This window comes from Centruroides sculpturatus, unplaced genomic scaffold (genome assembly GCF_000671375.1).
Source record: "Centruroides sculpturatus isolate CEXI.00-Female unplaced genomic scaffold, Cexi_2.0 scaffold325, whole genome shotgun sequence".
NCBI classification, from domain to species: Eukaryota; Metazoa; Arthropoda; class Arachnida; order Scorpiones; family Buthidae; genus Centruroides; species Centruroides sculpturatus.
In genome coordinates this window covers 472,446-493,327 of record NW_019384556.1, presented here as the reverse complement: position 1 = coordinate 493,327, position 20,882 = coordinate 472,446, and the positions used below count along the sequence as shown (strand labels likewise).

At 30.8% G+C, this 20,882-nt stretch overlaps 2 protein-coding genes and 1 long non-coding RNA gene across 4 annotated transcripts; 2 read left to right on the top strand and 1 right to left on the bottom strand.

Annotated features, from left to right (window-relative positions):
• The first annotated feature begins 33 nt into the window (after positions 1 to 33).
• LOC111623871 (zinc finger protein 184-like) lies at positions 34 to 3,788 on the top strand. The gene is made up of 4 exons (XM_023366594.1): positions 34 to 300; positions 879 to 1,094; positions 2,896 to 3,063; positions 3,155 to 3,788. Exons 1-4 carry the CDS (start codon positions 91 to 93, stop codon positions 3,470 to 3,472), a joined length of 912 nt encoding a protein of 303 aa, XP_023222362.1. The 5' UTR covers positions 34 to 90; the 3' UTR covers positions 3,473 to 3,788.
• A 3,646-nt stretch (positions 3,789 to 7,434) lies between these two features.
• On the top strand, positions 7,435 to 11,072 carry LOC111623873 (zinc finger protein 782-like). 2 transcript variants are annotated; one of them, XR_002756490.1, is made up of 5 exons: positions 7,435 to 7,490; positions 7,786 to 8,061; positions 8,772 to 8,987; positions 9,797 to 10,174; positions 10,769 to 11,072. XR_002756490.1 is itself a non-coding variant. In XM_023366597.1 (4 exons), the coding sequence occupies exons 2-4, from the start codon at positions 7,852 to 7,854 to the stop codon at positions 10,910 to 10,912; spliced, it is 570 nt and encodes a 189-aa protein (XP_023222365.1). In that variant the 5' UTR covers positions 7,435 to 7,490; positions 7,786 to 7,851; the 3' UTR covers positions 10,913 to 11,072. The 2 variants fall into 2 exon arrangements, 1 of the variants encoding a protein (XP_023222365.1); XM_023366597.1 differs by lacking the exon at positions 9,797 to 10,174.
• Positions 11,073 to 12,734: 1,662 nt separating this feature from the next.
• LOC111623874 lies at positions 12,735 to 19,435 on the bottom strand. Its single transcript, XR_002756491.1, has 3 exons — positions 19,367 to 19,435; positions 13,103 to 13,189; positions 12,735 to 13,038 (listed from the first exon to the last, which is right to left on the bottom strand). It is a non-coding gene; the product is annotated as an uncharacterized LOC111623874 (long non-coding RNA).
• Between the last annotated feature and the right edge of the window lie 1,447 nt (positions 19,436 to 20,882).

Below are 20,882 nucleotides of genomic sequence, written 5' to 3'. Positions count from 1 at the left end.
TTAATCAACGACTTATTTTAAAAGAACCAACAGCATCAATGCCCGACATGCGACCAAACGTTTCTTAGCGAACACGAATTGAAAAGACACATGCAAACTCATAGAGGCGAAAGGCCGTTTCAATGCAATTTGTGCGGAAAAAGCTTTCCAATGAAGTATCGTTTGAGAGAGCATATGAAAGTGCACTCGGAAGAAAGACCATTCAAGTGCAATTACAATAGCTGTGAAGAAAGCTTTAAACGAAAATGCAACTTGAAAGAACACATGTACACAGCGCATTTCGATAAGATTTTATCTAAAGTAAATATTACCTTTAATTACGTCATCGGCACAATAAAATAAATCGTGAAAAGCAACGTTTCCAAAATTTTTCATTAATAGTTGACATGATGTACAGTAGAGCGTCGATTTTCCGAATCAATTGGGGACTGGGGTTGTTCGTATGACTGATATTGCGGATAACCGATTTATGTACGAAAAAATAGTTTAACATATCCGATGTTAAAATTTTTATCCGTTGCGTTTCGCTTCGTGTTGAATTTTCGTCGATGTAAAGCCTAACAAAGACTTTTGTATCGTTAAAAATTACTTTTTTATTTTGTACAAACAAAATAAATATATTGAAAAATATAAAAACAATAAAAAATTATACTTCAGATGTTAATTTAGTATCAAAAACATAAAATATTTGAGTAGCCCAAGACATAGCCAAAGATTGAAGCGCCACAGCACTGGCGAAAATTTAAATTTGCCGACTTGAATTCTTCCGGATGATTGACTTTCGGAAAATCGACGCTCTACTGTATTTGCATTTGAATGTTACGTTCTATGTTTTTTTATATTGTTAGCAATTAACTAAAAATTTATTGAATAATTAGATTACACCAAACGACCCGAAGATAATAAGCCGTAAATGTAATGTTTGCTTAAAAGTTTGTGCATCTCCCTCTAATTTAAGACGTCATCTCAGAACTCACACCGGAGAACGGCCATTTTCGTGTATTTTTTGCAACGGCACTTTCAATGACAAAAGTAGTTTAAACAGACACATCAAAAGAATCCATCCGAAAGAGAAAACTTCATCTGGCTCCGAAGTAAGTGTATAAATATGTTAGTCACTAATCTTTTAACACACAACCGTGTCTTAGACTGAGAACATTATAAGAGTAACTTCACTTATTTAATGAGGACACATTGTTTCAATATTCTTTCATCGCATGTATTCTAAACACGTGTATTTGTTTTATTTGGTACTTCGAGAAAAATAAGTTTTTTCTTAATTATCAGGAAAATGCCTGTATTAAAAATATACAACGATTCTGAATTTTTTGTGTAATATCAGCCATTACTACGCGCACACTAAGCAGTTTTTGTATAAAGTAAGAGTCATTCGATAAGCAGGCAGTAAAGAAACGTTTCTATATTACTTCATGTATTCAAGATAAGACATTAAATTAATGCTCCAAATTACAAGTTTCAGAAAATTCAAACTTCATTTTTACTCATTACGATTGAATGACAATTTATGGACATCGAATTTCGTTTAGTTGTCTGAGGAATAATTATAAAGATATACACTCAAATACAAATACAATTATCTAAGTATAGGAAAATTTACTTTGATATGTGAAAGTCTTTGTTCCGTGACTTTACAGTAATATCTATCGAATAATTAAAAAAACAATGATTTTTTGTTTTCACAGAAATTAACAACTGCTGTATCTTTCTCGTAAGTATATTACTTTACTGAAAAGCATTTATATTTGTTTACCGATTATTCATATGGTTGTTAATTACTCATAATTTGATAAAATTTTGAATTTTCAAATTTTAATAACATTGTAAAATATTACCTCTCAATTAGCTTAAAAAACATTGTTAACTCTTATAGCATTAAAAATATATAATACAGTATATAATTAGGGGAGACCGGGGCAAGATCGTCATGTTAAGCTTTACTTTAATTCTGTGTAATAAATACTGCTGTAAACTAAAAAATAAGCTTTGCATATTGTCTATTGGAATGTTTTCTTACTATAGAACTGGTTAAAATCAGTTTGGAAATAAAAATAATTAAAATAATTACAACTTTACAAGAAGAGAGAAATTGACGAAGTTGCCCCGGGTATAGGGGCAAGATCGGCAACTTCTCTCTTTTTGTAAAGTTGTAATTATTTTAATTATTTTTATTAAAGTTGCCCCTGGTATAGGGGCAACAGTAATGGGGCAAGATAGGCACGTATATAAAATTATGTTATTAACAATGTATAAGTTGGAATTCACTATTAAAACAAAGAAATACAAATCCAACACCCATTTAATATTATTACAACGAAATGCAAGTTCAAAGACATATATACATGAATAACAAATGCAAACATGTTTTCATTTATCATCTGTTTGATTTTTATCCTTTGCTTCTAATGTGGCTTTATGTTGCCGATCTTACCCCGCTAGTCATGATTTCGAAACATTAAGTACAACCCTGAGAACAGAATGCCAAGCCACGATCTGGCCACGTGAATAAGTTGAAGTTACATCCTTCTAACAGGAAAAGTAACTTTCGTTATCATGGAATTATAACAAAACCTGCCAATTCAATATAAATGGAAAAAAAATATTATATGGAATTGAACGAAAATGAAAATTTGCTTGATAATTCAACTACGCTTGTTGGAGAACAATAAAAACACTACACTCAACAAGCCACCAATAAAACTCAACTGCCTAACCTATAACCAAAGTCTCCTTTTAATTTGTTTTTAAAAAAAAGCGCTTGACAAACTTGCCCCGTATGCCGAAGTTGCCCCGGTCTCCCCTATATATTACATATTTTTTGCATTTCACATTTATTAAATTGTGTACTCTTATGTTATGTAAGTTATTTACTTTCAGAAAAGTACAAAAGTCGTTCAACCATCAACAAGTTTTCAAAGACCACAGTCAATAGAATTTGAAGAAATTTTATCAAACCAGAATATCTTTACTTTAAAAGACTGCGAAGAATTCCTTGAAAACCTTAAGGTCAATTTAGGAATTATCCAACAAAAATTACCTAATTCAGTATATTAATTATCTGATATTACATCATTTTATGCAGTCCACATATTAGAAAATGGTGAAACGTTATCTTATTTATATTATTTACTTTCAGATTAGAACACAAGACGTTCAACGAGAACAGAAAGAATCGTTTGAACAACCATCAACAAGTTTTCAAAGACCACAGTCAATTGAATTTGAAGAAATTTCATCAGAACAGAACCTTTTTACTTTAAAAGACTGTGAAGAATTCCTTGAAACCGTTAATGTCAATTTAGGAATTATCCAACAAGAAAGTTCCTCACAAGTGACGTTCTTCCCAGAAATGGACGTTGAAGAAATTAAATTGAAGTGTCCGTTCTGTGGTGAACAATTTTTTGACGACGTTTCGCTTAAAGAACACGAAAGAAATGTTCATCCGTGTAACTAATTAATTGTAGACAACTAATTTTCAAATTATATTAAAATCATAAGGTACCAAAGGTGCTAATGTAGATAAATGTGATTTAATCAAATGCGAAAAGAAAAAATTAAAAAGAAATTGCACCTTACAATGACACGATGTTTATCATATTTGAATAAGTAGTAAAAATTACTAAAGTTGTATATTTTATCTGAAAAAATTTCTGGTGTTTTCCTACATATAATTTTAATACTAACCCGAAGCAGATTATTCGTAGTTTTCTTATATTCGTAATCTTGTACTAATATTAATAAAACAAAATTACATTTTTGAATCATTTACAGTATTATTATTTGTTTACGTTCATAACAAACTTTATTACAACAAAAGAAGACGGAAATTTTCATAATATTTATGAAACTTGTAAACAATTATTTGAAAATCTTCAGGAAAAAAAAAACGTTTAAGCAGTGATATACACACAATTATCTATCAAACTTATAACAACAAACAAATAACTGTCAAACAAATAAAAAACTCATGAATTAAATTAATTAAACTATAGTAAATTATAAATGTACTGATTTATTGACATTGTGTTAAACCTGGACGAATGGCTGAAACACTCTTTTTCAATAACTGACTATAGTATTGAGAAAGTCGAAAGAAAAATCAACCAACATGGTGGTATTGTTTTATATATTAAAAGCAGATGAGTCCGGCGTTGCTCGAGCAAAAATAACAACAAAGCTTTTTATTTTGTACTTCTAATTTTTCTATTATATCATATTATAGTATTTGATATATATTTACAAAAGTTATCTTACATAAGAGTTTATAATATTCGCAATGTAAGAGAGAATTATTATCTTTCAGAAATAATATCGATAACCGATCCGGCCCGTCTAATGAATATATGTGGCTCGCGATCACTCTTTCAATATTAGCCACTGAAGTCCGAATAGCTCGATGAAAAATTCTGACGCCTAAAAAAAGGGTCAACAACTCACTGTGCGTTTAGAGTTAACCCTCCATTACAAATCTCGTAAGTACAGCGTAGAATGTTGATAAAGCATGATAATGTGAAAAATTTATCTGCAATCTCTGCAATTTAGTCTCTACGGGGTGACACCACAATGAGATCTCGCACCACCTCAAAATCTTCCTAGGACAGCCTGTGGTTCGGCTCGTGGAAAAAGTTTTCTTTCCAATTTGGCCCGGGGGCAAAAACTGTTGGCCACCCCTGGAATAGAAGATGACTCAATTTTCCAGGAGGTTCCATTGTAAAATGACAGCGCTCTTCACAATGAACCTGATTTTCCAATTTACCTACAACATATACATAACTAGTTTCACCTAAAATGCACACAACATAACTGAAACAAATAAAGATGTAATTACACATTAAAAACATTTTGCAACAAAAAGACTCTACAGATCTGATATGTGTTAATAATACCACCATTGGAAACCTAATTACATACATCATCAAAAGTATTGCAACACTTAAATCACAGGTTCTCAAACTTATTTCGACCACCGCTCACTTTGAGATAAAAAAAAATATAGTGCATCATATTTTTTAGTTTACGTTTTTTCATTATTATCGGTTGCATATTTTTTAAAACACTTATTGCAAATACTGTATTTTAATTTTCTGCTGCATAAGCAGTAAGACACGGTTTTCATAATACTCAGCATGTGTGTGCAAATGTACATGAATGAAATAGCTTACAATTATAGGCATTTTAGAGTTCCAAAATAAAGAATATATTTCAAATAATACGCTGTCTTTTTATTTCTATATGTTTAAAATAATAATATTATTATTATTTATCTACCACACTGTGGTCATATGCGTTTTTCAAGTTTTTAAGAAAAAAATACATCTTAAGAAACATAAAACAACAATAAAACAATAACAAACAAAATAATTAACTACATATAATTTTACCAAGAAAGACATTATTTAAAATATATATATATAAATATATATTATAGTAACTAAATTAATGCGACAACAATATAGCGCGAAATAGATGAATCATTACAGTATTAATGTGACAGGTAGCACATAACACTTGCCTGTGTGCAGTGTAGTAATGTTTTGCCCCTAAACACTATACTTTTCCTATTGCCAAGTGCTAGTTATGTATCTGACTTCGTTTAGAAACTTCAGAAGAAATTTTTAAATTGAAATAACCTGACTTGCGTACAAATCGGAGGTTCATATATAGAAAGTATAGTATTATGGTTTAAAAACCTAACATAAATTTTATTTTAAAATTGTATCCTTTTTTTGAAAAATTTGTTTAGTTTATTATTTTGTTAAATATTCTCTCTAATAGATAACGCCACATGCAAATCAGTGAATTGAATGTAGGCTATATTAATTAAACTCTGTGAAACGCCAGGTTCGGGGATTACTCACGAAGGGATACGTACTTTTGAATTTAAAACCCAGCATAGCCACTGTTTAGAACGTGAAAAGCTAACCAGTATTCACCTACAAACATCCTAAGTTGTAAACAATGTCTCTCTGTTCCACGCGCTTGTAGAATAGATTTTTCCATTTATGATATACACTTATTAACTTAATCTAACTTTTACGAAATAAATTGTTATTACGACACTGGAAAGCGTTATTTCCGGCGCGCTGTCTCTCGACTTCTTCATCCATTTCGAAATCGACCGATCTCATACTCGCTCGCTTACCTACGACCAACAAATCACGGTAGTGTCAGTCTTGACTTTGGCATTACCGACGGATAGATATGAATATAAATGAACGTAAACTAAATTAACATACGACACTACTATATGCGGTACAACTTCAGACTTCGTTTTAAACCGGCTTAAAGTCAAACAGAACAAATTCACAAAACATTGCATAAACTTCCTTACAATTCTACCATCGCTTAATACTTACAACCAGCATAACATTGACATATATAAAAGAATTGCTCATAGACAGCTTTAAATTATTTAAACATGCAAGAAAAGATCTTTTATTACTAACCTGTAAAAAATTGCTATTGATCATCTAAATACAAATTCTTCTTTATGTGCCATATCAGGTCACTTCGATGTTGGTGAACACTCGGCGTAGGTTAGTCGAAATTTGATTGCGCGAAAAGTGATGCCTTCGAAAAGTTGGTACAGAAATGGTTCCCCATTGCCTTCTTTGAGTAAGCGGTGTTACGTGAAGGAAAAATGCTTTCCAGAAAGTATTTTAAGAGTAACGGGCTCTTATTCAGACGTTACAGATGGGAAAATATCCTGCTATTGCCAACATTAGAACATAGTTTCGGCCGAACCAGGCCGATCTACTAAATATTATACAATTGGAATTGTCTAAAAGAAAAACACAAACGTGAGAAAACCTAAACAAATCTTACAGATAGTGTCAGCAGTTTGAATCATGTTCGACTTTGTATATTGATTGTTTTATTTTTGTTTTATTGTCATTATTTTTCTTGTATGTTTGTTACAGTGTATTTATATTTTGCTCAAATACTTCTAATACGCTTATGGCCGCAGTATCATAAATAAATAAATAAATAAATAAATAATAATAATTAAAAAAAATAGAAGTGAAAAGATAATTTTGAATATATTCCTAATTTCGGCTGCGTAAAAACCCAAAAATTGTAGTGTTTCCCATTCGTGTAAACTCACACGCTCCTATTGAGTATTATTAAACCGTGCTTTTACTCTTACTGCTTATTGTGCAGATAGAGTAAAATAATAATAATTCAAAAATAAGTTAAACAAGAAACGGAAATAGCATTACTCTATTTGTTTCCTCACATGCGTTTCTCCCATACAGAAAACATTATATATATATATATATATATCGTTTTATGTTTTCAATTATTTTTAGGTTCAGGCATCTGTGCAATAATGCATGCTTAATACTATCAAAACATAACAATCAAAATTTATATTATTTCGGTGCATTGTTGTTTTCTGTTTTATTAAAATTTTTACTTGAAATTAAGAAACTGAATTTGATAATTAAATCAAAATAATTAAAATCACAAAGGTAAGTGAAATCTTTCATTTATCTTCATGATACATTTTGAGTTTACCAAACTCTTTTATTAAAACTTCATAAAATAACAAACTATCAATTTCAATCTTATATCGAGGATTGAATACATATTATAAACATTTTTGGACAGTTTTGTCTTCAATTTTATTAGAAATAATTCTCTATCGGACGAACTTTTACAGAACATAATATTATAATATATAACAATAATTTATACTATTGTAAATAATTTTAATTTATCTTTTTCACGAATTATTTATTATTAATCAACGACTTATTTTAAAAGAATCAACAGCATCAATGCCCGACATGCGACCATAAGTTTCTTAGTGAACATGAATTGAAAAGACACATGCAAACTCATAGAGGCGAAAGGCCGTTTCGTTGCAATTTGTGCGGAAAAATCTTTCCATTGAAGTATCGTTTGAGAGAGCATATGAAAGTGCACTCGGAAGAAAGACCATTCAAGTGCAATTACAATAGCTGTGAAGAAAGCTTTAAACGAAAATGCAACTTGGAACAACACATGTACACAGCGCATTCCGATGAGATTTTATCTAAAGTAAATATTACTACGAGTTCCTATGTTTTCATTTTCGTTCTTATTTTTTTAATTATTAAAGCGATAAAAGTTATAAAATAAACAGACACAATATGGTTGTGCAGAATAATATAAAAGATTCAATTAATATTTCAAACGATACTCGATACAACTGTGTTAATTTACACAAACAAATATTAAAATAATAATATCAATAAACAACTGTAAATACTGTATCATTATTGTTTTTTTTTTTTGGTGCTAAAAAATTTTTCTTGTTTTCTACTGGTTTTGACGTTCGTTCAAAAATTTTAAATTGATTACGTTTCTTTGTATGTTTTGTGCAAATCCATTCTCTGTATTCAACTTTTGCCAATTCAAACACACTCATAAACATAAAATGTACTTCCAAAATAGTTTTTCTAATGTGCGTAATTGCTAATGATAATAATAAGATTTTAAGCAAATTACTCTGCAACCAAACGAGGAGTTGCAGAGTAATTTGCTTAGATGTGTTTTTATAAAATAATTTGTCATACAACATAGTTTAATAAAACTTGAACAAAACCCTACACTTTTAATCACATCATCATCACAATAAAATAAATTGTGGAAATCATAGTTTCGAAACTTTCTCATAAATAATTGACATGAAGTATTTGCATTTAAAAATTACCTTTTATGTTTTTATATATTGTTAACAATTAAATCAAAATTTATTGAATAATTAGATTTCACAAAACGACCCGAAGATAATGAGACGTAAATGTAACTTCTGCTTAAAAGTTTGTCAGTCTCCTTCTACTTTAAAACTTCACTTAAGAACTCACACCAGAGAACGGCCATTTACGTGTAATTTTTGCAACGGCACTTTCACTTACAAAAGTAATTTAAACAGACACATCAGAAAGTTCCATCCGAAAGAGAAAACTCCATCTTGTTCCGAAGTAAGTGTATAAATATATTAATAACTAAACTTTTAACACACAATCAATTAGGCTAAAAAGTTTATAATAATAACTTCAGTTATTTAACGAGCACACAACGTTTCTATATTTATTCACAGCATATATTTTAAACCCTCGCATTTGTTCAATTCGTTTCTCCGAGTAAATAAGTTATATCGTAATTAACAAAGTAATATCTATATTAAAAATGTACAACGATTTTGAATTCTTCGTCTAAAATCAGCGATTAATACGCGCAAATTGAGAATTATTTTCTAAGAAGTTCGGGTCATTCGATATACAGCAGGTATCATAACGTTTCTGTGACATTTCATGTGTTTCAAGTTAGATATGTCGACCCTCCTATAACACTGTTGATCATTCCGTTTTATATGAATTCCATGTTGTACGAGTCACTTAGATTTTACAAATACGTGAGCCTTTCACAGCCTGGCACACGTATTTGTAAAATCTAACTGACTCGTACAACATGGAATTCATATAAAACGGAATGATCAACAGTGTTATAGGCGGGGTCGACTGGTATTATAATTAATTTTTTACATTTCAAATTATTAAATTCAAGTTTACTTCAGACATTTCATATTTTTTTAACTTCATTTGTACTGAATGAGAATTAACAGACATCGAATTTTTTTCTTTTTATTACATCAAATAAAAAGAATTTATTTTAAAAAGAATTATCAAATAAAAAGAATTATTTTAAAATTTTGTGCTACAATACAATTACAATAGCAAAAATAAGTGTTAAGTTATTTTTGCTATTGTATTTGTTATTTTTGCTATAGAAACAGATAAGAAATCTCCGGAAAATAAAAAATTCTCGAATAAAAGGTGATGATAGAATTATTAAGTGTCTGTATATGCACCTAGTAGTGACAACAAATTAATCGACAGAACCTTGTTAAACGAATGACTGAAGACAACGTCTGTTCTTAATAATGCTGTATCAGATGTTCGCACTGAATATTAGCTATACGTAATAATTGAATCACTTGATAAACATCAAAGTTAATTACAAAGACCCAACGAATATATTTAAGAAAAAGCATTGAAAATGAACAGCCCGATGTGATTATCCCTGATTCGTCAATCCAAGTACAGCTTAGTGCAAAAATGATCAGTTTTTCTACAACCAAAAACACGAAAAAAAATGACGAGAAAAGGTGAGTGAAGACAAAAAAAAAAGCTCTTACAGAATGATATTCGGTATATTCTTTAATCTCTTTGAGAATGCACAAGAAAAACATGGAATTTGTGAAGTGAGGAGTTTCGATAGTGCTACCGTAGAAAAGTGAAATTTAATTAAATGCAAAATGATCAAGAATAAACATTTATGTACGGTTCTTTCAAATGTCACGATGTTTGACATATTTCAGTAAGCAGTAAGAATTATTAAAGTTGTATACTTTTTTTTCAAAAAATTTTTACGTGTTTTTGTACACATAATTTTAATATTGAGGTGAAAGAGATTATTCCTAGTTTTTTTAATTCATTAAATCGTTTTAATATCCATACAACAAAATTACATTACTTGATTCATTTTAGTATAATTTGTTTAGCTTCATAACGCACTTTCTCACAACCAAAAAAAAAAAATTCATATTTATGTAATTTGTGAAGTATATTTTGGAAATTATATAAAAAATGCTTTACTTATACAATATAAAAAATATATTTGTATTTAAGCATAAGAATTTTAAGGAAATTAAAAATCAATAGAAAATTTTAATTTTGTCACAAGAATATTTTTTTTACAGCAATGGCAAGAAAGACAGAACGAAGAAGTGCAAGCCGCCAACACACTGCTATTACTAAGAGAAGGAGGATTGAGGAGAAGAACATCGGAAATGTTTGAGCCTGACAAACTGCCCTTTCATTCAGATAAACCTTCCTCCAAGTAATAATTGATAAATAAATGAAGTAAAGACGTACTAATCAGAAGATTCACCGAAAAATTTCAAACTGCATTTTTTTAACCAAATTTTCGAAATAATTTATATCACTTGAGCTTAAGATAAATGTTTAAATTATTAAAAACTTCCGATGAGATTTTAATCAATAAACAGCATTTATTAAATCAAATATCAATTTATTATTTAATGGAAATTTATTGGACTTCTAACATTTATTAAAAGTATACAATAATTTCTCACATAATATGTGAAGTGAATATCCACAGTTTTATGAAAGAATGTATATTGTTTTCCATCCTTATATAATTTCGTTGCGATATCAAACAGGCTTTCTATTGTATTAAGATCAGGAGAAAATGAAGGGCAGTTCACAACATGCATACCATTTGCCAAAAACCAGTCCTAAGTTTAATTTACATTATGTGTGACGTGTTATCTTGTCGAAATTTGAAAAACGGCATTCCGCTTTCTCTTCACATCGCATTAAGTGCATATCTATTGTCGTCTAAATGAGTAATAAGATAGAGATTAATAAAGATGAATATTAAAGCTCTGAATAAATGACACACATACTTAAATTATTAAAAACACAGTATGTAAATTCAACTTTGTAGAATTATTTTTAATCAATGAAACCATTCTGTTTCGGTAGATAAAAGTAATTAAGAGCGGTATTTATAATTCAAAGGTAAAATTAACACTCACGGATGGCTGAAAGAGCCGAAAGCAATTCTTTACAATTATGGACTTTATTCAACAATGATAGAAGTATTGTTATTATTTATTATTTTTAAAGAGAATATTTCAAATGGATATCTATTCAATGAAACCAAGACGATATTCAAATAAAAAAAACTCTTCCTCGCAGGTTTATTCGTTATTTGTAATTAAGGGACTACCAAACTAAATAATAAACGTATACTAAATAATGTATTTTAAATTTCAATTTATTAAAAAATAACTTTAAGAAACATTTCCTGTTCAATTCCTTAAAATCGAATACATTTTACAAAATATGAAAATAACAAATGAAGAAAATAAAACTTCAAACGTTTCTTGTTTTTAAGTTGAATAAAATCTAAATACGAATATTAATACAAATAAATACTTTTGTTAACATTTTCTTCAAAAACAAATATCGTTATTCATTATTATTATGATATGTAATAATATGATGCTTTAAATTAGATTGAAAACGGAACTTTTGTAAGCAATAATTACACGAAAATGGCTTTTCCCCTGTATGAACTCGGAGATGCTGAATCAGATTTCCCCTCTTTGCAAAACTCCGTTTGCAATAATCACAGGTAAAGAGTTTCTCCCCTGTGTGAGTTCGCAGATGTTCAATCAGATATCTTTTCAGTGCAAAACTCCGTTTACAATGATCACAGGTAAAGGGTTTCTCCCCTGTGTGAGTTTGCAGATGTTCAATCAGAGTTCCTTTCTGTGTAAAACTTCGTTTGCAATGATCACAGTGTGAGTCTTGACGTGGTACCATAAACTGCTGGAATGGATGAATTGACGATTACAGAATTTGCAAGAGAAGCGCCGTTCTCCAGTGTGAATCCTTTGATGACATTTTAAATTATACTTTGAAGCAAAAACTTTCTTGCAATTATCACATCGATACCTTCCATTCCTTGCCTTCTGATTATTTAAACCTGTAAAATACGATAAGTAAAAATATTAAAAGCATTGTCTAAAGATCAAAAGTCTCTTCAATTTATTCTCAATCAAATATCTAAATTTAAGCACTCTATTTTTAACGTGCAGATAAACTATTCCCGTGATTTCACTAACAGGGTACACCTGTGTTCACAAATACACAGAAATACATGTATTACCAACAGGCATAAATACTATCACAAATTAATGTCATTTATACAGTTTATTTTTCTATAAACAATTTATATGCTGTTTGCAACAAAAATATATAGATAATCATCTTCATTTAATTTTCTGCTTTTCGTCCTTTGCAATGAAATATACTTTCTTCTTTGATGCATTCTTGTATGATTTCTTACGACTGGTTGCGGTTTTGGTCTTCCATAAACATAACTTTAACACATTCTTCAGCTCTTACTAGAAATGCTCTTAATTGGTGGATGGTGCATCTGTAAATAACAAAAAGCTCTGTAAAACGAGATACCAAAATGGGATTAAAACATTACTATCTACATCATATTAAATATGTTAAAACTAAAACTAATTCTTCTGGAAATTCTTCGACATCTTGTCCCAGAAAAGTAAACCTTCATCGAAAACCTGAAAAAGAAAGAGATTCCAGTTAATATTCCTTATTAAAGTATACGTATTTACACACATTAAATTTCTTTCCACATAAAAAAAAAAATATCTGCTAAAATCTCGACTTGTGCTTTGTAAAAAATCTTCCTTTTGTGTTTTCCTTGTAATGTAATCAGCAAAGAGATTCTCTTCTTTAATCAAGATTTTAGATCATTACGTTAGATTAATAAATTGTATTGATTCTATTAATTATCGAAGCCGAAACTAACTCTTAATGTAAAGCTAAAGTTAGCAATAATTTGCCAAATATATTAACTTATTTTGGTAACTACTGAAAAAAGGTTAATAGACGAATAAACAATGTGACTAAGGGGTACCGAAATTAATTTAAACTTAAAACGTCAACTAGGACTTATCTATTATTAGTACTCATTATACTGGATAACTGGTTCTTCAAATTAAGTAAACAAAGTAAGAAAAACTGTCTTTATTTAGCACTTGAACACATACACGATATCTTTGTGTTTCGAACCGGTCAGTAAGTGTAAGGTTACCGTCGACAATCTCTAAAAAATTTCAATTTAAAATTCCTACAAAATTATTTATTTAGAAAAATCATAAAAATTCCTGACAATAAAATAATTAAAAACTTACAATTTCTGGATTTTTAAGTACCACCACGAAACCGACAATATTTAATGCAATATTCATTAATATCAATCCAAACATATTTCCGCTTTTAAAACAATATAATTAATTAAAAATAATGAAGATTGAATTTAATCCCACTTCATTTCTCCTTTTATACTTTCTCTCTCTATTAGATGATGCTATTCCATGATTGGTGTATTTCTCTTCCTGTGTTGTTATTTATTCTATCTTTTTGATTAACTATAGAGATGTGTTCGTACAATTGTCTTTTATAATTATTTTTCACTTTTTTCTTTATTTTTACTGTGTTCAAATCAGTGGCGTGTCGTGACATTTAACGATAGGGAAGCTGTGTTTCTGTAAAAAGACGACTTCCAGGGGCAATAAGTTCATTGCGTGTCAGCGATGGTCTAGGGTCCATTCGTATTCGTTTGTTCGATAAGTCAGAAAAACCGTACACTTCTCTAAATGTATTTTTAATATCACAATTGCATTCCGAATCGCTAGCCACGATATAAGGACTAAAATGAAAAAAAAAAAAACTTACGTGGTGAAATAAAATGTGTGATGGATATACAATTATACATACCTGGTACAAAATATTCTTCAATTGTACGTATATAGTTTTAAAGAAAATTATAATTAAATTTAGCTTTGTAAAGAAACGTACATAAAAATAACATAAAATATTTTTTACTTTTTAAACCTTAAAACAATCCACTTACTCCCGTATTCATCAACGCGAGTTAGAGTTAGAGTTAGGGTTAACTCTCGAGTTATTGGTAAATTGGTATTCACCAACTGAAAATCTCGAGTCAAACATAATAACCCTAACTCTAATTCTAACTCTAGAAAATCGGCGAGTAGACGATAACTCTAGGTTTCATGCCTGCGCAAAGCGATCTAATTCAGGGAAAAATGGCTACATTCGACGAGGACGAAGCCGAGATGCTAGAAAATCTGAAATATCTAGATTATATAGATCGTATGGAACGAAGAAGTCGGCGGATTATTTCTCCAGGAAGAAATGACCTTGAACAATTGGACAATTAAGACTTTCTATGTCGATATCGTTTGCCAAAAGAGAGCGCAAGAAACTTACTAGAACGAATTGGTCACAATTTAGTTTCTACATCATCGAAAAATTATTCGATGTCGCCGATGGAACAACTATTGTTGGCTCTACGTTTTTATGCCACGGGAACATTTCAGTTCGGCGTGCACTATTTTCCATTTTCAATTTCCGCCATTTTCTACACGTGTTTGCTTTCAACCAATCAAAACTCTGCTTACGAAAGAAGACTTGTTTAATCTCAAACGCAGGATTGCTTTAAAACAATAACTCTAGAATAGCGAAACTCTAGAGTTATATTTTTATCTGAATACGAAAGAAGAGTAACTCGTAATTTGACTTCGAGTTACATCTAAACTCGAGTTCGTCAACTCTGTTTAACTCGCGTTGGTAAATAGGGGGTTAGTCAAATAGCTCCCTACCAGTGGTTAATGATTGGGATCAGAGACGGTCCTGCAGTGTATGCTTACACGCGAGCTGCCAAATCCCGAGGGTGCCAATACCGGTCAATGTCAAATGCCTGTTTAGTCGCATCACTAGTATACCTCAAAGGATGTGACAGGGTTGTTGTAAATTTTAAACGTTTCTCACCATGGCTGTAAAAATCTAAATATGTTAAACTTAATAAATTGTCCGTCGTTTGTTTTCTAACTAATTCGTTTTAGGACCAGGTGGTGTCCACCGAAATTTCCAAAATTTACTTTTCAGTCACTCTCATTGAACTGGAAAAATTTCTTTCTTTATTACATTTAACATTATCAAGAAATCGGTCCCCACTGTACTCGGCTAAAGATTGGTACTGTTAAGCTTTTGTTTAAATATTCCGACTCTTTCAGCAGGTTTCTGTCCCCAATTCCCTAATCGCTTAATTATTTAACTACTTCTTAAGTAGAAATAAGTCGAAACCAGTTATTTTGTACTCGAATATTTGTAGTCTCGGGAAAAAAGTGGAAAGACAAATTTTTATGACAACGGATACATAAATCGTAAATTTAAGGAATATAAATTCTAGAGCTTTTTCTGTACCTCGGGTACAGAAAAAGCTCTATTGTACAAGAAAATTGTACAAATATTGTAAAAATTGTACAAGAATTGTACACGTTTTTTCCTACATCCCCTTATAGATGGCACATACGAAATCGTAATATAGTGATATTACGATTTACTGGTTTATAATATAAGATGGGAAAGCGGAATAAAAATATCAAATATTTTAATGGATTATTTTTAACTTCTGTCTACTATACAGAACTATCATAAAAGTATACCAGTAAATTTTTATCGGTTGGGTTAAGTTATAAATCTACTCATGATTCACATAATCGGGCGAGGGTGGCCAAATATCCAGCGGGCAGGTGACTAACAGCCCAGAACCAGTCCTGCATAGAATCATTGGAAGCGTTAGACGTGGGTAGCTTCCAGCAGCTAAACCGGGTGGGATTGGTGCTCTGTAAAGCGCATGCGCGAATGAGTATAAGCTTGCTGTTTGGAAGCTGACAATATAGCGCTTCCATTCCGCCACTAATATTCGAATATACAATAGCGATCTTATCGTTTTTTTCACGTGTAGTATAGAAATTTGTAAAAAGATACATGATGCGATTATAATAAAATATTAATTTTAATTATATGAAAATAATCGCACAATATGTATTTATTTTTTAGAAAATACAAGGGAAACGGTGGAAGCGCTGCTTCCCTTGTATGACGGCACGCCACTGGTTCAAATGCACTTCTCATCCCTTTAAACTACAATGTTCCGCTATCGCGGAATTTGCATAATTTTCTTTGATTGCACGAATATGTTCTTTTAATTTTACTTTTAGTTTTCTTTTTGTTTCCCCGATATATGTTTTCTTCTGGTTACAACTACAGTTTAAAAAATATACCGTACCTTATTCTTCTGTTATTTCGTATTTTTTGGTCGTTCCTATAACAAAGATGTTTTTTAGTTGAAATATAATTTTGAAAAAGGCTAACCAGATAACAGAAAATATTAATTCGAAATAAAAATAGAGAAGCAGAATAGCATTAATTACTTAGATCTAACAATTGAAAAAAGAGAAGATAGATTAATTAATAAAAAATATGTAAAACCGACACAGATTCCCAAAAATAATTAATTACAAATCTATTATTCTTATTAATATGAAATTTAATATATTTAAAATGTATACGGAAAAAATAAAATATAGAACAACTGAAACAGAGACCCAGAAATAAGAAGAGGAAGAAATAATTAAAATGTACCTAAAAATTTTTACTGGAAAAATGCATAGAAAAATTAGAAGATAAACGAAAAAAATTAATAAATAAGGAGAAACAATTTGTAAAAGTAGTGTATGTACCAAAGTTATTTGAAATAATTCAAAAATTAATATAAAGTAAAATAAATTTAATACTCGAAAAAATAAGTTCAAGTAAAAAACATCTTTGTAATATACCAAAAATACGAAATAACAGAAGTAAATTCGTTTAATTGTAGTTGTAACCAGAAGAAAACATAAAACATATATTGGGAAAACAAAAAGAAAACCTAAAGTAAGATTAAAATAACATATTCGTGCAATCAAAGGGAATTATGCAAATTCTGTGGTAGGGAAACATTGTAATTTAAAGGGATGCGAAGTGAATTTGAACACAGTAAAAATGAAGAAAAGAAAAGAAAAACAATTATAAAAGACAGTTGTAAGAACACATCTACATAGTTAAACAAAAAGATAGAATAATAACAACACAGGAAGAGAAATAGACCAATTATGGAACTGCATCATCTATAGAGGGAGAAAGGGAATTATTTATTATTAGAATATGTTTAAACCAATCTTCATTATTTTTAATTTGGATATTGAAATTCTTACTTATTTGAAAGTTTATAGAAAAAAGTAAGTTTGAGAATTTCGAGACAGCAGTTTTAACGTTGATTATTAAAGAATAGCAAAGGACTTAATTATGAGGGTACAGATGAGTTTTATCAAGATCTGTAAATGCTAATAACAAGTAAAATCTTCATTAAGCCCAACCTCATGCGAGATACGACACGTGACCACCCTGTAACTTCCCTCCCCCTCCATCTTCCATCACCAAAATTTAATAGTCTCAATGCTCCTTATACCCAAGCTACTGTGTTCGAAATTTTGTTTATTATCTTTATTACATTTTGATATATTAAATGGAATAGACAAAACACACATCCACGGAATTTTTTGCCGCTTCTGTGTTCAGGAGGTCTCGAAACGTAAACATTGCTAATTTGACACGATTCCATTACTTTTCCTTGTTATAACAGCCGGAAAGTAAAAGTAATGGTTCCAAGCAATGTTTAAAATCCATATATAGTATACAGATGGTTCCAGATCGTATATTTTAAAAAAGTTCATTAAAAACAACTCACTAATTCCTAATGTTAAAAATACACTCTGTAAAAATAATATGCATATTTAATATTATTCAATAATACTATAATCAACATAATTACTAACATTTATCCTTTACTATTTCATACAAATTAAAAAATACTTTTCTATCTTTTGTACAGGGGTTAAAATATAGGTTATTGCGTAGTTGCTTATCCTCGAAAGAGCTTGGGAAAATGCCTTGTGAAAAGTCTTTTAAGAGTAACTGGCACCTCTTTAGGCGTTAGAATCGTGAAAAAAACTGGAAAAATCCACGTGGCTAGCCCGTTCTGGACAGGCGCGAACCCACGACCGAACTATTAGTGTTCGTTTGGCCAATAGTGGGCTATTTTTTACTATCTTATCACTAGAATGATGCTTTTTTACTTTAATGTCCCTGGGGGACAATATTGTTCATCCTCTTTAAAGCTTAACTCCTGTGCGTTTCGCGAAAATTTCTGAAATCTTGCTAAGTGGTTTATAGGAGGATTGACGCTGCTAAATTTTGGTGATTACAGAACGAAGGGATGGAGAGATAAAGGAGGTCGTGTGTATCTCCAGTAGGGTCACACTTCATGATGATTTTATTTTAGGATAGTCATTAAATATAAATTTTTTATCTGAATTCATTAATTTTAATTTCTTAACCTAATCTTTCTTATCCTTTATACAGTCAAAGCTCGAGTTTCGAACGCCTCTGTTTACGAACAAAATTTTAAACGCCATATTTCCTCCGGTTGTCGAATAATCTACTTCGCAAAAGACGTCCACAGACGATCAACTCTCTATATTTCCTGTGTTAATGTATTGATACTTGTCTGTATCGATTTATTTGATTATATTTCACGCAGACAGTCAGATGCGAGTGTCTATAGCACTTTGTAAAGTGTTTGTATCTGTTGGCCGTGATGGAACATTGGAACATGCTTTTAATAAATATATAAATTACATATGGATCTCGATAATTTAATATTAAATTGCACGTGTAGGTATTTTGTTGCATAAAATACAGCGAAAAACAAAAAAAGACAACAAGTTGCGATCCGTTCAATAATTACAATAGAAAATATACTTTACCAGTTCTTTACTTCCATCCTCCATTTCCTTCTCAAATACGTGACGTAACCGTCAATTTTATTTAAAAAANCGTAATTAATTAAATGGAATGGACAAAACACACATACACGGAATTTTTTACCGCTTTTCGGTTCTGGAGGTCTCGAAACGTAAAGATTGCATATTTGACACGATTCCATAACTTTTCCTTGTTATATATACGTAACAGCCGGAAATAGAAAGTAATGGTTGTGAAATCCGGAATTTTTGCCGAATTTTCCGATTAATAACCCGCAGTTTCCTAAACCCCCAATTAAGTTTTCCTTTAAACCCTAAACGGAGATCTAACGTAAAAAAGGGAAAAATTCCGATCTCCCCTTTCGTTCAAAGTAAACATCCGTCCATTTCGAAAATAATTATGTCTGGTCGTCTCCGATTCAAACGAAACTTGGTGACACGTAGTCCTAAACACAAACACATCCTTGTCCAAACAATAGCACTCACTTCTCCAGTTTTTCGAAAAACTTACCTTTGAAAATTGAGTATTTAGCTTATAAGTCTTGAAGGCTCACTTATTGTTATCACAATAGAGAAGTGTTTAAGACACCAGGCATAACAGTTGAGCGATGTAAGATCTTGCCTTCGCCCTTTTAGTTTTATGTATAACAAAATTATTTAATTATTTTACCGTATTATTAGCATTATTATTATTACCATTGTTATTCCTCACATTAGAAACTTATAAAGGAGATTTAATAGTGCGAAGGAATTTGTCTGCCCACACCCGCCAAGTAGCTTAATGTTTGCCTAAAAGTATCGTAACTGTGGAATCAAATTACAAAGTTGTCCCTGTCAACAACTACGAGGGTCCATCTATTGGAAGACAGATCTGCAGATAAAATGCTGAACAACTTTTGCGTCTCGCACATGGTAAATTTAATAAAGATCCGGATACTAATGTGAGACCCGAAAGGCCCCTGGGTTTAAATTAATATTTTATTAATAATGTTAAAATAATGTCACCAAATACTACTTCATTTTCGGTGAGAAAAATACTGTTTTAACGTGGGAATAGGCAGATAACAGATGTTACTTCCTTTCACTGAAGTTAGAACATCCTCTGACTTTCCCTTATCTGGTTAAAATCCTGCTCAGATGGGAAATGGTTACCCCTCATTCATTCCCCTTTCATCCGTTCTCATGAAAGAGTTACTGGCCGATGATTGGTCGAAATTCAGAAGATATACAGGGAATTTGTCAGAATTCGGGGAGTTCAGCGACAGTTCTGGAAGCGTCCAAACTCCATACGTTTTTCTCTTGATGACCAACGTCCTTAGACGAGTCACATACAGAATAATTCCAGAGTTAGCACTTAGAAACCATACTTGGATTTTGTGCACATATTGATCTCCCATACGAAGAAGTAAATGAACTTTATCTCCAAAGTGTCCCTTGCATACAGAGAAGAAGACGAACAACAACTAGAACAGGTCGTATGTTTTATAACGATTTTGTGAGCTCTCTCTCTCGATCGCGA